At 34.6% G+C, this 15,768-nt stretch overlaps 1 protein-coding gene across 1 annotated transcript in view; it reads right to left on the minus strand.

Moving 5' to 3' along the window:
- The window catches only part of CDH23 (cadherin related 23), a 1,210,211-nt gene that overhangs the window by 18,895 nt on the left and 1,175,548 nt on the right, over positions 1 to 15,768 (minus strand). The window contains exons 62-63 of the mRNA XM_053692025.1: positions 2,078 to 2,157; positions 449 to 489 (exon numbers count right to left, since the gene is read on the minus strand). Of these exons, the coding sequence (XP_053548000.1) occupies positions 449 to 489; positions 2,078 to 2,157 (121 nt within the window). The remainder of the gene's footprint in view (positions 1 to 448; positions 490 to 2,077; positions 2,158 to 15,768) is intronic.

The following is a 15,768-nucleotide window of genomic DNA, read 5'->3' on the forward strand; positions in this document are numbered from 1 at the left end:
GCGGCGTTGCACCAGCAATTCACAAGAGCTGCTGGAGCAATGCTGAATGCGGAGAGCATATTGCTCTCCATATTCAGCGATGTCTGTCGGACATGATCCGCTGATCGGATCATGTCGGAATAATAAATAGGCCCCATTGTGTGTGTGTGTTTGTCTCTGTAAGTGTGTGTGTCTCTCTCTCTGTGTGTTTGTCTGTGTGTGTGCCTGTCTCTTTGTGTGTATCTCAGTGTAGAGATAGGAGTAGAAGCATTTTTCCTAATACATTTGTATTGTAATCATGTTTCTTTTCAAAACTCATGTTGCAATTTGGAGTCTTATGCCCCTTTAAATGTCTCACTGACATACAATTGCCCTGGCATCACAACTGTGTAATTGATTGGACATCTAATTACATAAAATATTTGAAGAATAATAACTTTCAAAATAATCAGATGAAAATAGAACTCACCAGTTGATCCTGCCACTATTGCTTTCAATTTCCTCTTGTGCCTAAAAAATAGAGAACTTTTTTATACAAAAGGGGAACTGATCTATTGATGATGTTGAAATGATACTTATACCAGACTTGTGTAATACAATAAAAGTAATAACACATTTATTTTAGAAAAGGCACGCTAACAGTTATGCACAAGTGAAAAGGGGTTTATCGTGGGTGTTTGCGCGCGCCGTTTGTAATCTAACCCTATGGGGCCGATTTACCAAGTGTCTGTCCGACATGATCCGCTCAGCGGATCATGTCCGACAGACATCTCTGAATGCTGACAACATACACTGTCGGCATTTAACATTGCATAAGCAGTTCTGGTGAACTGCTTGTGCAATGCCACCCCCTGCAGATTCGCGGCCAATCGCTAGCAGGGGGTGTCAGTCAACCCAATCGTACTCAATCAGGCGGATTGATGTCCGCAGCCTCAGAGGCAGCTAATGACCGCTGCTTCTTACGTCTGTTTCCGGCGAGCCTGAAGGCTCGTGCAGAAACAGGGGCATCAGGGGCCATTTGGCCCTTGATAAATCAGCCCATTTATGTGTAAACACCACAAAGGTGTTAAACACATATATAAAGTCCTACTGAAGTACTGCAAGCATTGTTCCTACTGGTAGTAGAAAGGACCCCAGAGTCCTAGGAGGTGCGCTGGTGCAGGCTAATAAGAAAAATCGGAGAGAGCAGGCCGCACTCTTGATAACGAGGGAGGTAGTCAGAAAGTTCCTGGTAGGGAAACAAAAAGAGGCGCCAACATAGGGTAATATTGACAAGACAGGCCAATACAAATCACAAAGTAACAGGATGTCCCTTCAGGGTGGCTACTCACAAGCGCAGCGGCACAACCGCCTGACAGAGCGGTACGGGACCAACAGAGTCGCCCGTAGGACTCACACCGGATGTCAAAGTTCTGTGCGTCCTACATTACCCTTTGGGGGTTTTGACTCTGCGATTGGTGTGACCTGTTACGTTACCTGACGCACAGAACTTTGACATCCGGTGTGAGTCCTACAGGCGACTCTGTTGGTCCCGTACTGCTTTGTCAGGCACTCCGGTTGTGCCGCCGCACTTGTGAGTAGCCACCCTGAAAGGACATCCTATTACTTTGTGATTTGTATTGGCCTGTCTTGTCAATATTACCCTATGTTGGCGCCTCTTTTTGTTTCCCTACCAGGAACTTTCTGAAGCATTGTTCCTGCCAAGTCGGTATACCTGTGATTGGTGGCTATGTGCAACTGCCACTCCTGATTAGATGCATTCTGCTTGGGAGCTGCTGAGTAGGACTTTGCCTATGTTTTTAAGCATTTTGCAGGGTTTAAACACATCGGCTACCATAAAAAATGACTGATTTTTATTGTGCGCAGTGTGCTACTTTGTAATTGGCCTTAAACAACCAATAGTGCTTGATTTGGTAATACAGATCATTGTAAAAAAATTAGAACTCTTCTTGTAATACAGCCTAAAGCTAGGTTTAAAGAATTAGATCATGCACTTTTAGGAACAGGTTCTTAAGAACCGGTGAGAACCGGCTAAATCCCACCACTGGATATCATGTTGTGAGAATTTTCCCATTGAACTGATGTGCCGCTCACTTACACAGTCTGGTAGTACCAGTTCATGAGGATAAACAACATGGCTGCCAGGAAAAGCAGAATAGCCAGGATGATAATTGCCATCTGTAAAAGAGATTTCCCATCATTCATATCATTATTACAGAATATTAATAACGTACGTTTCATGTGTTATATGGTGACTGTTATAGAGCTAACAGGACATATCGCTCATTACATTAAATTCATATCATTATTACAGAATATTAATAACGTACGTTTCATGTGTTATATGGTGACTGCTATGGAGCTAACAGGAAATATCGCTCATTACATTAAATTCATATCATTATTACAGAATATTAATAACGTGCGTTTCATGTGTTATATGGTGACTGCTATGGAGCTAACAGGAGGACATATCGCTCATTACATTAAATTCATATCATTATTACAGAATATTAATAACGTACGTTTCATGTGTTATATGGTGACTGCTATGGAGCTAACAGGACATATCGCTCATTACATTAAATTCATATCATTATTACAGAATATTAATAACGTACGTTTCATGTGTTATATGGTGACTGCTATGGAGCTAACAGGACATATCGCTCATTACATTAAATTCATATCATTATTACAGAATATTAATAACGTACGTTTCATGTGTTAAATGGTGACTGCTATGGAGCTAACAGGACATATCGCTCATTACATTAAATTCATATAATTATTACAGAATATTAATAGCGTGCGTTTCATGTGTTATATGGTGACTGCTATAGAGCTAACAGGAGGACATATCGCTCATTACATTAAATTCATATCATTATTACAGAATATTAATAACGTGCGTTTCATGTGTTATATGGTGACTGCTATGGAGCTAACAGGACATATCGCTCATTACATTAAATTCATATCATTATTACAGAATATTAATAGCGTGCGTTTCATGTGTTAAATGGTGACTGCTATGGAGCTAACAGGAGGACATATCGCTCATTACATTAAATTCATATCATTATTACAGAATATTAATAACGTGCGTTTCATGTGTTATATGGTGACTGCTATAGAGCTAACAGGAGGACATATCGCTCATTACATTAAATTCATATCATTATTACAGAATATTAATAACGTACGTTTCATGTGTTATATGGTGACTGCTATAGAGCTAACAGGAGGACATATCGCTCATTACATTAAATTCATATCATTATTACAGAATATTAATAACGTACGTTTCATGTGTTATATGGTGACTGCTATAGAGCTAACAGGAGGACATATCGCTCATTACATTAAATTCATATAATTATTACAGAATATTAATAACGTGCGTTTCATGTGTTATATGGTGACTGCTATGGAGCTAACAGGAGGACATATCGCTCATTACATTAAATTCATATCATTATTACAGAATATTAATAACGTGCGTTTCATGTGTTGTATGGTGACTGCTATGGAGCTAACAGGAGGACATATCGCTCATTACATTAAATTCATATCATTATTACAGAATATTAATAGCGTGCGTTTCATGTGTTATATGGTGACTGCTATAGAGCTAACAGGAAATATCGCTCATTACATTAAATTCATATCATTATTACAGAATATTAATAGCGTGCGTTTCATGTGTTATATGGTGACTGCTATAGAGCTAACAGGACATATCGCTCATTACATTAAATTCATATCATTATTACAGAATATTAATAACGTACGTTTCATGTGTTATATGGTGACTGTTATAGAGCTAACAGGAGGACATATCGCTCATTACATTAAATTCATATCATTATTACAGAATATTAATAGCGTGCGTTTCATGTGTTATATGGTGACTGTTATAGAGCTAACAGGACATATCGCTCATTACATTAAATTCATATCATTATTACAGAATATTAATAACGTGCGTTTCATGTGTTATATGGTGACTGCTATGGAGCTAACAGGAGGACATATCGCTCATTACATTAAATTCATATCATTATTACAGAATATTAATAACGTGCGTTTCATGTGTTATATGGTGACTGCTATAGAGCTAACAGGAGGACATATCGCTCATTACATTAAATTCATATCATTATTACAGAATATTAATAACGTACGTTTCATGTGTTATATGGTGACTGCTATAGAGCTAACAGGAGGACATATTGCTCATTACATTAAATTCATATCATTATTACAGAATATTAATAACGTGCGTTTCATGTGTTATATGGTGACTGCTATGGAGCTAACAGGACATATCGCTCATTACATTAAATTCATATCATTATTACAGAATATTAATAACGTGCGTTTCATGTGTTATATGGTGACTGCTATGGAGCTAACAGGAGGACATATCGCTCATTACATTAAATTCATATCATTATTACAGAATATTAATAACGTGCGTTTTATGTGTTGTATGGTGACTGCTATGGAGCTAACAGGACATATCGCTCATTACATTAAATTCATATCATTATTACAGAATATTAATAGCGTGCGTTTCATGTGTTATATGGTGACTGCTATGGAGCTAACAGGAGGACATATCGCTCATTACATTAAATTCATATCATTATTACAGAATATTAATAACGTGCGTTTCATGTGTTAAATGGTGACTGCTATGGAGCTAACAGGACATATCGCTCATTACATTAAATTCATATCATTATTACAGAATATTAATAACGTACGTTTCATGTGTTATATGGTGACTGCTATGGAGCTAACAGGAGGACATATCGCTCATTACATTAAATTCATATCATTATTACAGAATATTAATAACGTGCGTTTCATGTGTTATATGGTGACTGCTATAGAGCTAACAGGAGGACATATCGCTCATTACATTAAATTCATATCATTATTACAGAATATTAATAACGTACGTTTCATGTGTTATATGGTGACTGCTATAGAGCTAACAGGAGGACATATCGCTCATTACATTAAATTCATATCATTATTACAGAATATTAATAACGTGCGTTTCATGTGTTATATGGTGACTGCTATAGAGCTAACAGGAGGACATATCGCTCATTACATTAAATTCATATCATTATTACAGAAAATTAATAACGTGCGTTTCATGTGTTATATGGTGACTGCTATGGAGCTAACAGGACATATCGCTCATTACATTAAATTCATATCATTATTACAGAATATTAATAACGTACGTTTCATGTGTTATATGGTGACTGCTATAGAGCTAACAGGAGGACAAATCGCTCATTACATTAAATTCATATCATTATTACAGAATATTAATAACGTACGTTTCATGTGTTATATGGTGACTGCTATAGAGCTAACAGGAGGACAAATCGCTCATTACATTAAATTCATATAATTATTACAGAATATTAATAACGTGCGTTTCATGTGTTATATGGTGACTGCTATAGAGCTAACAGGAGGACATATCGCTCATTACATTAAATTCATATCATTATTACAGAATATTAATAGCGTGCGTTTCATGTATTATATGGTGACTGTTATGGAGCTAACAGGACATATCGCTCATTACATTAAATTCATATCATTATTACAGAATATTAATAACGTGCGTTTCATGTGTTATATGGTGACTGCTATGGAGCTAACAGGAGGACATATCGCTCATTACATTAAATTCATATCATTATTACAGAATATTAATAACGTGCGTTTCATGTGTTATATGGTGACTGCTATAGAGCTAACAGGAAATATCGCTCATTACATTAAATTCATATCATTATTACAGAATATTAATAACGTGCGTTTCATGTGTTATATGGTGACTGCTATAGAGCTAACAGGAGGACATATCGCTCATTACATTAAATTCATATCATTATTACAGAATATTAATAACGTGCGTTTCATGTGTTATATGGTGACTGTTATAGAGCTAACAGGAGGACATATCGCTCATTACATTAAATTCATATAATTATTACAGAATATTAATAACGTGCGTTTCATGTGTTATATGGTGACTGCTATGGAGCTAACAGGAGGACATATCGCTCATTACATTAAATTCATATCATTATTACAGAATATTAATAACGTACGTTTCATGTGTTATATGGTGACTGCTATTGAGCTAACAGGAGGACATATCGCTCATTACATTAAATTCATATCATTATTACAGAATATTAATAACGTGCGTTTCATGTGTTATATGGTGACTGCTATAGAGCTAACAGGACATATCGCTCATTACATTAAATTCATATCATTATTACAGAATATTAATAACGTGCGTTTCATGTGTTATATGGTGACTGCTATGGAGCTAACAGGAGGACATATCGCTCATTACATTAAATTCATATCATTATTACAGAATATTAATAACGTGCGTTTCATGTGTTATATGGTGACTGCTATGAGCTAACAGGACATATCGCTCATTACATTAAATTCATATCATTATTACAGAATATTAATAACGTGCGTTTCATGTGTTATATGGTGACTGCTATGGAGCTAACAGGAGGACATATCGCTCATTACATTAAATTCATATCATTATTACAGAATATTAATAACGTACGTTTCATGTGTTATATGGTGACTGCTATAGAGCTAACAGGAGGACATATCGCTCATTACATTAAATTCATATCATTATTACAGAATATTAATAACGTGCGTTTCATGTGTTATATGGTGACTGCTATGGAGCTAACAGGAGGACATATCGCTCATTACATTAAATTCATATCATTATTACAGAATATTAATAACGTGCGTTTCATGTGTTATATGGTGACTGCTATGGAGCTAACAGGAGGACATATCGCTCATTACATTAAATTCATATCATTATTACAGAATATTAATAACGTGCGTTTCATGTGTTAAATGGTGACTGCTAATGAGCTAACAGGAGGACATATCGCTCATTACATTAAATTCATATCATTATTACAGAATATTAATAACGTGCGTTTCATGTGTTATATGGTGACTGCTATGGAGCTAACAGGAGGACATATCGCTCATTACATTAAATTCATATCATTATTACAGAATATTAATAACGTGCGTTTCATGTGTTATATGGTGACTGCTATAGAGCTAACAGGGACATATCGCTCATTACATTAAATTCATATCATTATTACAGAATATTAATAACGTGCGTTTCATGTGTTATATGGTGACTGCTATGGAGCTAACAGGAGGACATATCGCTCATTACATTAAATTCATATCATTATTACAGAATATTAATAACGTGCGTTTCATGTGTTATATGGTGACTGCTATGGAGCTAACAGGAGGACATATCGCTCATTACATTAAATTCATATCATTATTACAGAATATTAATAACGTGCGTTTCATGTGTTATATGGTGACTGCTATAGAGCTAACAGGAGGACATATCGCTCATTACATTAAATTCATATCATTATTACAGAATATTAATAACGTGCGTTTCATGTGTTATATGGTGACTGCTATGGAGCTAACAGGAGGACATATCGCTCATTACATTAAATTCATATAATTATTACAGAATATTAATAACGTACGTTTCATGTGTTATATGGTGACTGCTATGGAGCTAACAGGAGGACATATCGCTCATTACATTAAATTCATATCATTATTACAGAATATTAATAACGTGCGTTTCATGTGTTATATGGTGACTGCTATGGAGCTAACAGGACATATCGCTCATTACATTAAATTCATATCATTATTACAGAATATTAATAACGTGCGTTTCATGTGTTATATGGTGACTGCTATGGAGCTAACAGGAGGACATATCGCTCATTACATTAAATTCATATCATTATTACAGAATATTAATAACGTGCGTTTCATGTGTTATATGGTGACTGCTATAGAGCTAACAGGAGGACATATCGCTCATTACATTAAATTCATATCATTATTACAGAATATTAATAACGTGCGTTTCATGTGTTATATGGTGACTGCTATGGAGCTAACAGGAGGACATATCGCTCATTACATTAAATTCATATCATTATTACAGAATATTAATAACGTGCGTTTCATGTGTTATATGGTGACTGCTAATGAGCTAACAGGAGGACATATCGCTCATTACATTAAATTCATATCATTATTACAGAATATTAATAACGTGCGTTTCATGTGTTATATGGTGACTGCTATAGAGCTAACAGGAGGACATATCGCTCATTACATTAAATTCATATCATTATTACAGAATATTAATAACGTGCGTTTCATGTGTTATATGGTGACTGCTATGGAGCTAACAGGAGGACATATCGCTCATTACATTAAATTCATATAATTATTACAGAATATTAATAACGTGCGTTTCATGTGTTATATGGTGACTGCTATGGAGCTAACAGGAGGACATATCGCTCATTACATTAAATTCATATCATTATTACAGAATATTAATAACGTGCGTTTCATGTGTTATATGGTGACTGCTATAGAGCTAACAGGGGACATATCGCTCATTACATTAAATTCATATCATTATTACAGAATATTAATAACGTGCGTTTCATGTGTTATATGGTGACTGTTATTGAGCTAACAGGAGGACATATCGCTCATTACATTAAATTCATATCATTATTACAGAATATTAATAACGTGCGTTTCATGTGTTATATGGTGACTGCTATGGAGCTAACAGGAGGACATATCGCTCATTACATTAAATTCATATCATTATTACAGAATATTAATAACGTGCGTTTCATGTGTTATATGGTGACTGCTATGGAGCTAACAGGAGGACATATCGCTCATTACATTAAATTCATATCATTATTACAGAATATTAATAACGTGCGTTTCATGTGTTATATGGTGACTGCTATAGAGCTAACAGGAGACATATCGCTCATTACATTAAATTCATATCATTATTACAGAATATTAATAACGTGCGTTTCATGTGTTATATGGTGACTGCTATAGAGCTAACAGGAGGACATATCGCTCATTACATTAAATTCATATCATTATTACAGAATATTAATAACGTGCGTTTCATGTGTTATATGGTGACTGCTATAGAGCTAACAGGACAAATCGCTCATTACATTAAATTCATATCATTATTACAGAATATTAATAACGTGCGTTTCATGTGTTATATGGTGACTGCTATGGAGCTAACAGGACATATCGCTCATTACATTAAATTCATATCATTATTACAGAATATTAATAACGTGCGTTTCATGTGTTAAATGGTGACTGCTATGGAGCTAACAGGAGGACATATCGCTCATTACATTAAATTCATATCATTATTACAGAATATTAATAACGTGCGTTTCATGTGTTATATGGTGACTGCTATGGAGCTAACAGGACATATCGCTCATTACATTAAATTCATATCATTATTACAGAATATTAATAACGTGCGTTTCATGTGTTATATGGTGACTGCTATAGAGCTAACAGGAGGACATATCGCTCATTACATTAAATTCATATCATTATTACAGAATATTAATAACGTGCGTTTCATGTGTTATATGGTGACTGCTATGGAGCTAACAGGAGGACATATCGCTCATTACATTAAATTCATATCATTATTACAGAATATTAATAACGTGCGTTTCATGTGTTATATGGTGACTGCTATAGAGCTAACAGGACATATCGCTCATTACATTAAATTCATATCATTATTACAGAATATTAATAACGTGCGTTTCATGTGTTATATGGTGACTGCTATAGAGCTAACAGGAGGACATATCGCTCATTACATTAAATTCATATCATTATTACAGAATATTAATAACGTGCGTTTCATGTGTTATATGGTGACTGCTATGGAGCTAACAGGACATATCGCTCATTACATTAAATTCATATCATTATTACAGAATATTAATAACGTACGTTTCATGTGTTATATGGTGACTGCTATGGAGCTAACAGGAGGACATATCGCTCATTACATTAAATTCATATCATTATTACAGAATATTAATAACGTGCGTTTCATGTGTTATATGGTGACTGCTATGGAGCTAACAGGAGGACATATCGCTCATTACATTAAATTCATATCATTATTACAGAATATTAATAACGTGCGTTTCATGTGTTATATGGTGACTGCTATAGAGCTAACAGGAGGACATATCGCTCATTACATTAAATTCATATCATTATTACAGAATATTAATAACGTGCGTTTCATGTGTTAAATGGTGACTGCTATAGAGCTAACAGGAGGACATATCGCTCATTACATTAAATTCATATCATTATTACAGAATATTAATAACGTGCGTTTCATGTGTTATATGGTGACTGCTATAGAGCTAACAGGACATATCGCTCATTACATTAAATTCATATCATTATTACAGAATATTAATAACGTGCGTTTCATGTGTTATATGGTGACTGCTATAGAGCTAACAGGACATATCGCTCATTACATTAAATTCATATCATTATTACAGAATATTAATAACGTGCGTTTCATGTGTTAAATGGTGACTGCTATTGAGCTAACAGGAGGACATATCGCTCATTACATTAAATTCATATAATTATTACAGAATATTAATAACGTGCGTTTCATGTGTTAAATGGTGACTGCTATGGAGCTAACAGGAGGACATATCGCTCATTACATTAAATTCATATCATTATTACAGAATATTAATAACGTGCGTTTCATGTGTTATATGGTGACTGCTATAGAGCTAACAGGAGGACATATCGCTCATTACATTAAATTCATATCATTATTACAGAATATTAATAACGTGCGTTTCATGTGTTATATGGTGACTGCTATGGAGCTAACAGGAGGACATATCGCTCATTACATTAAATTCATATCATTATTACAGAATATTAATAACGTACGTTTCATGTGTTATATGGTGACTGCTATGGAGCTAACAGGAGGACATATCGCTCATTACATTAAATTCATATCATTATTACAGAATATTAATAACGTGCGTTTCATGTGTTATATGGTGACTGCTATGGAGCTAACAGGAGGACATATCGCTCATTACATTAAATTCATATCATTATTACAGAATATTAATAACGTGCGTTTCATGTGTTAAATGGTGACTGCTATGGAGCTAACAGGAGAAATATCGCTCATTACATTAAATTCATATCATTATTACAGAATATTAATAACGTGCGTTTCATGTGTTATATGGTGACTGCTATGGAGCTAACAGGAAATATCGCTCATTACATTAAATTCATATCATTATTACAGAATATTAATAACGTGCGTTTCATGTGTTATATGGTGACTGCTATGGAGCTAACAGGAGGACATATCGCTCATTACATTAAATTCATATCATTATTACAGAATATTAATAACGTGCGTTTCATGTGTTAAATGGTGACTGCTATGGAGCTAACAGGACATATCGCTCATTACATTAAATTCATATCATTATTACAGAATATTAATAACGTGCGTTTCATGTGTTATATGGTGACTGCTATGGAGCTAACAGGAGGACATATCGCTCATTACATTAAATTCATATCATTATTACAGAATATTAATAACGTGCGTTTCATGTGTTATATGGTGACTGCTATAGAGCTAACAGGACATATTGCTCATTACATTAAATTCATATCATTATTACAGAATATTAATAACGTGCGTTTCATGTGTTATATGGTGACTGCTATGGAGCTAACAGGAGGACATATTGCTCATTACATTAAATTCATATCATTATTACAGAATATTAATAACGTGCGTTTCATGTGTTAAATGGTGACTGCTATTGAGCTAACAGGAAATATCGCTCATTACATTAAATTCATATCATTATTACAGAATATTAATAACGTGCGTTTCATGTGTTATATGGTGACTGCTATGGAGCTAACAGGAAATATCGCTCATTACATTAAATTCATATCATTATTACAGAATATTAATAACGTGCGTTTCATGTGTTAAATGGTGACTGCTATGGAGCTAACAGGAAATATCGCTCATTACATTAAATTCATATCATTATTACAGAATATTAATAACGTGCGTTTCATGTGTTATATGGTGACTGCTATGGAGCTAACAGGAGGACATATCGCTCATTACATTAAATTCATATCATTATTACAGAATATTAATAACGTGCGTTTCATGTGTTAAATGGTGACTGCTATGGAGCTAACAGGACATATCGCTCATTACATTAAATTCATATCATTATTACAGAATATTAATAACGTGCGTTTCATGTGTTATATGGTGACTGCTATGGAGCTAACAGGAGGACATATCGCTCATTACATTAAATTCATATCATTATTACAGAATATTAATAACGTGCGTTTCATGTGTTATATGGTGACTGCTATGGAGCTAACAGGAGGACATATCGCTCATTACATTAAATTCATATCATTATTACAGAATATTAATAACGTGCGTTTCATGTGTTATATGGTGACTGCTATGGAGCTAACAGGAGGACATATCGCTCATTACATTAAATTCATATCATTATTACAGAATATTAATAACGTGCGTTTCATGTGTTAAATGGTGACTGCTATTGAGCTAACAGGAAATATCGCTCATTACATTAAATTCATATCATTATTACAGAATATTAATAACGTGCGTTTCATGTGTTATATGGTGACTGCTATGGAGCTAACAGGAGGACATATCGCTCATTACATTAAATTCATATCATTATTACAGAATATTAATAACGTGCGTTTCATGTGTTATATGGTGACTGCTATGGAGCTAACAGGAGGACATATCGCTCATTACATTAAATTCATATCATTATTACAGAATATTAATAACGTGCGTTTCATGTGTTATATGGTGACTGCTATAGAGCTAACAGGACATATCGCTCATTACATTAAATTCATATCATTATTACAGAATATTAATAACGTGCGTTTCATGTGTTATATGGTGACTGCTATAGAGCTAACAGGAAATATCGCTCATTACATTAAATTCATATCATTATTACAGAATATTAATAACGTGCGTTTCATGTGTTATATGGTGACTGCTATAGAGCTAACAGGAGGACATATCGCTCATTACATTAAATTCATATCATTATTACAGAATATTAATAACGTGCGTTTCATGTGTTATATGGTGACTGCTATGGAGCTAACAGGAGGACATATCGCTCATTACATTAAATTCATATCATTATTACAGAATATTAATAGCGTGCGTTTCATGTGTTATATGGTGACTGCTATGGAGCTAACAGGAGGACATATCGCTCATTACATTAAATTCATATCATTATTACAGAATATTAATAACGTGCGTTTCATGTGTTATATGGTGACTGCTATAGAGCTAACAGGACATATCGCTCATTACATTAAATTCATATCATTATTACAGAATATTAATAACGTGCGTTTCATGTGTTAAATGGTGACTGCTATGGAGCTAACAGGACATATTGCTCATTACATTAAATTCCTAACCAAGGACTGGACGTCCGGAGCACTGAGGATATGAGGGTCTAATGTTGCTTGTCAAGGGGGCTGGATGATCATTGTGGGCTGGTTTGTTCGTATCTTAGTGGGTTTTTATGTGGTTTCTGTTACTTATTTGTGAGATTGGGACAGACAATGAAGAATGAGAAACAGGAGGGCGGAGATCTTACATATGGATCTTCCCGCAAGTTTAAAGCTCTTGAAGTATGCTAAAGATACTTAAAGGGACACTAAAGGGACACTAAACCCAATGTATTTTCTTTCATGATTCAGATACAGCAGCAATTTTAAGCAATTTTCTAATTTAGTCCTGTTAGCAATTTTTCTTCATTCTCTTGCTATCTTTATTTAAAAAGCAGGAATGTTAAGCTTATGAGCCAGCCCATTTTTGGTTGAGAACCTGGGTTATGCTTGCTTATTAGTGGCTTAAAAGTAGCAACCAATAAGCAAGTGCTATCCAGGGTGCTGAACCCCAGGATGCCGGCTCGTAAGCTTTACATTCCTTCTTTTTAAACAAAGATGGCAAGAGAACGAAGAAAAATTGATAAAAGGAGTAATGAGAGTAAATTAGAAAATTTGTGAATAGTATCCCTTTAACATAAAAACCCAGATCTTAAAGGGATGTTAAAGGGACATAAAACACACTTTTTTTTGTAGTTTAGATAGAGCACACCTTTCAACTTCCCAATTTGCTTCTATTATCAAATTTGCATAATTCTTTTGATATCCTTTGTTTAAGGAGTGGCAATGTTCTACTGGGAGCTAGCTGAACACATCTGGCGAGCCAATGAGAAGAGCTATATATGTGCAGCCTTCAATCATCAGCTAGCTCCCAGGATGCATTGCTGCTCCTAAATCTACCTAGGTATGATTTTCAGCAAAGGATACCAGGAGAAAAGCGCAAATTAGAAAATAGAACTAAATAGTTTCAATTTGCGTGCTCTGAAGCACAAAATAAACATTTTGGGTTTAATTTCCCTTTAAACTCAACATTTCTTATTTCCATTAAAATGGGGTTTTTTTTGTTTTGTTTTTTTAAAACAATTTTTATTGAAGTTGTGAGAAAATGAAACATAAACATTTTGACCATAAACAATAATTGCATCAGAGCAAGTAAAACGGTGCTATCATATAAAGACTATCAGATAGAATAGGGGTTGTAACGCCATATACCAGTTTAATTGTCTTATGGGGGAGTATTTGTAGGAAATAGTACAGAGTGTTTAGCCAGAGTTAGGAGGCACAACTATAGGGTAGAGAGCTATGTCCCGTATTTTCATTTTTTTATTAAGGTAGTGGAATCTACTATATGAAATAAACAAGCAGTGATGAAGACAAATGTTATGCCTTAATATGGTGTGGAAAGAGGGTTCGGACTAACTAAAATGGAACTTCCGTTTTCTATATCATGTGACTAATGTTCCCCACGTTGACATAAGGGGTGCTCTTTAATCTTGTGATGGTATGATGTGGGGAGTTGGCTTTTGTCTTGGCCACTCTTGGGCCAAAGTATATGGGGGGGGGGGAGTTCATTGGGAAAAAGCCGCTCAGTATGGAGGAGAAGAATGGAGGAGCGGAGCCTCTCAAGATAGCTATAGTAAATACAGAAGTGTCATGAGACTTTAGGTTTAAATTAGTGACTGAAATTGTTTAGGAAATGATCTAAGTAGCATCATAACTATACACACCAACATGAATACAATTACTTATATAAAAAGACAATGGTCATAAGTCCTGGTACAGGTCAGTAGTAGAGGTTCCCACAGTTATCTCGACAGATTGGATCTGTTTGTTGGGATCCTTAGCGTAAATATGTTAAAGGGACAGTCTAGTCCAAAAAAAACTTTCATGATTCAGATAGGGCATGTAATTTTAAACAATTTTCCAATTTACTTTTATCACCAATTTTTCTTTGTTCTCTTGGTATTCTTAGTTGAAAGCTTAATTTAGGAGGTTCATATGCTAATTTCTTAGACCTTGAAGGCCGCCTCTTAAGAATGCATTTTAACAGGTTTTTCACCACTGTTAGTTCATGTTTTTCATATAGATAACACTGTGCTCGTGCACGTGAAGTTACCTGGGAGCCCTCACTGATTGGCTAAACTGCAAGTCTGTCAAAAGAACAAATAAAGGGGCAGTCTGCAGAGGCTTAGATACAAGATAATCACAGAGGTAAAAAATATATAAATATAACCGTGTTGG

The sequence above is a fragment of the Bombina bombina genome, chromosome 9 (assembly GCF_027579735.1).
Source record: "Bombina bombina isolate aBomBom1 chromosome 9, aBomBom1.pri, whole genome shotgun sequence".
NCBI lineage: Eukaryota > Metazoa > Chordata > Amphibia > Anura > Bombinatoridae > Bombina > Bombina bombina.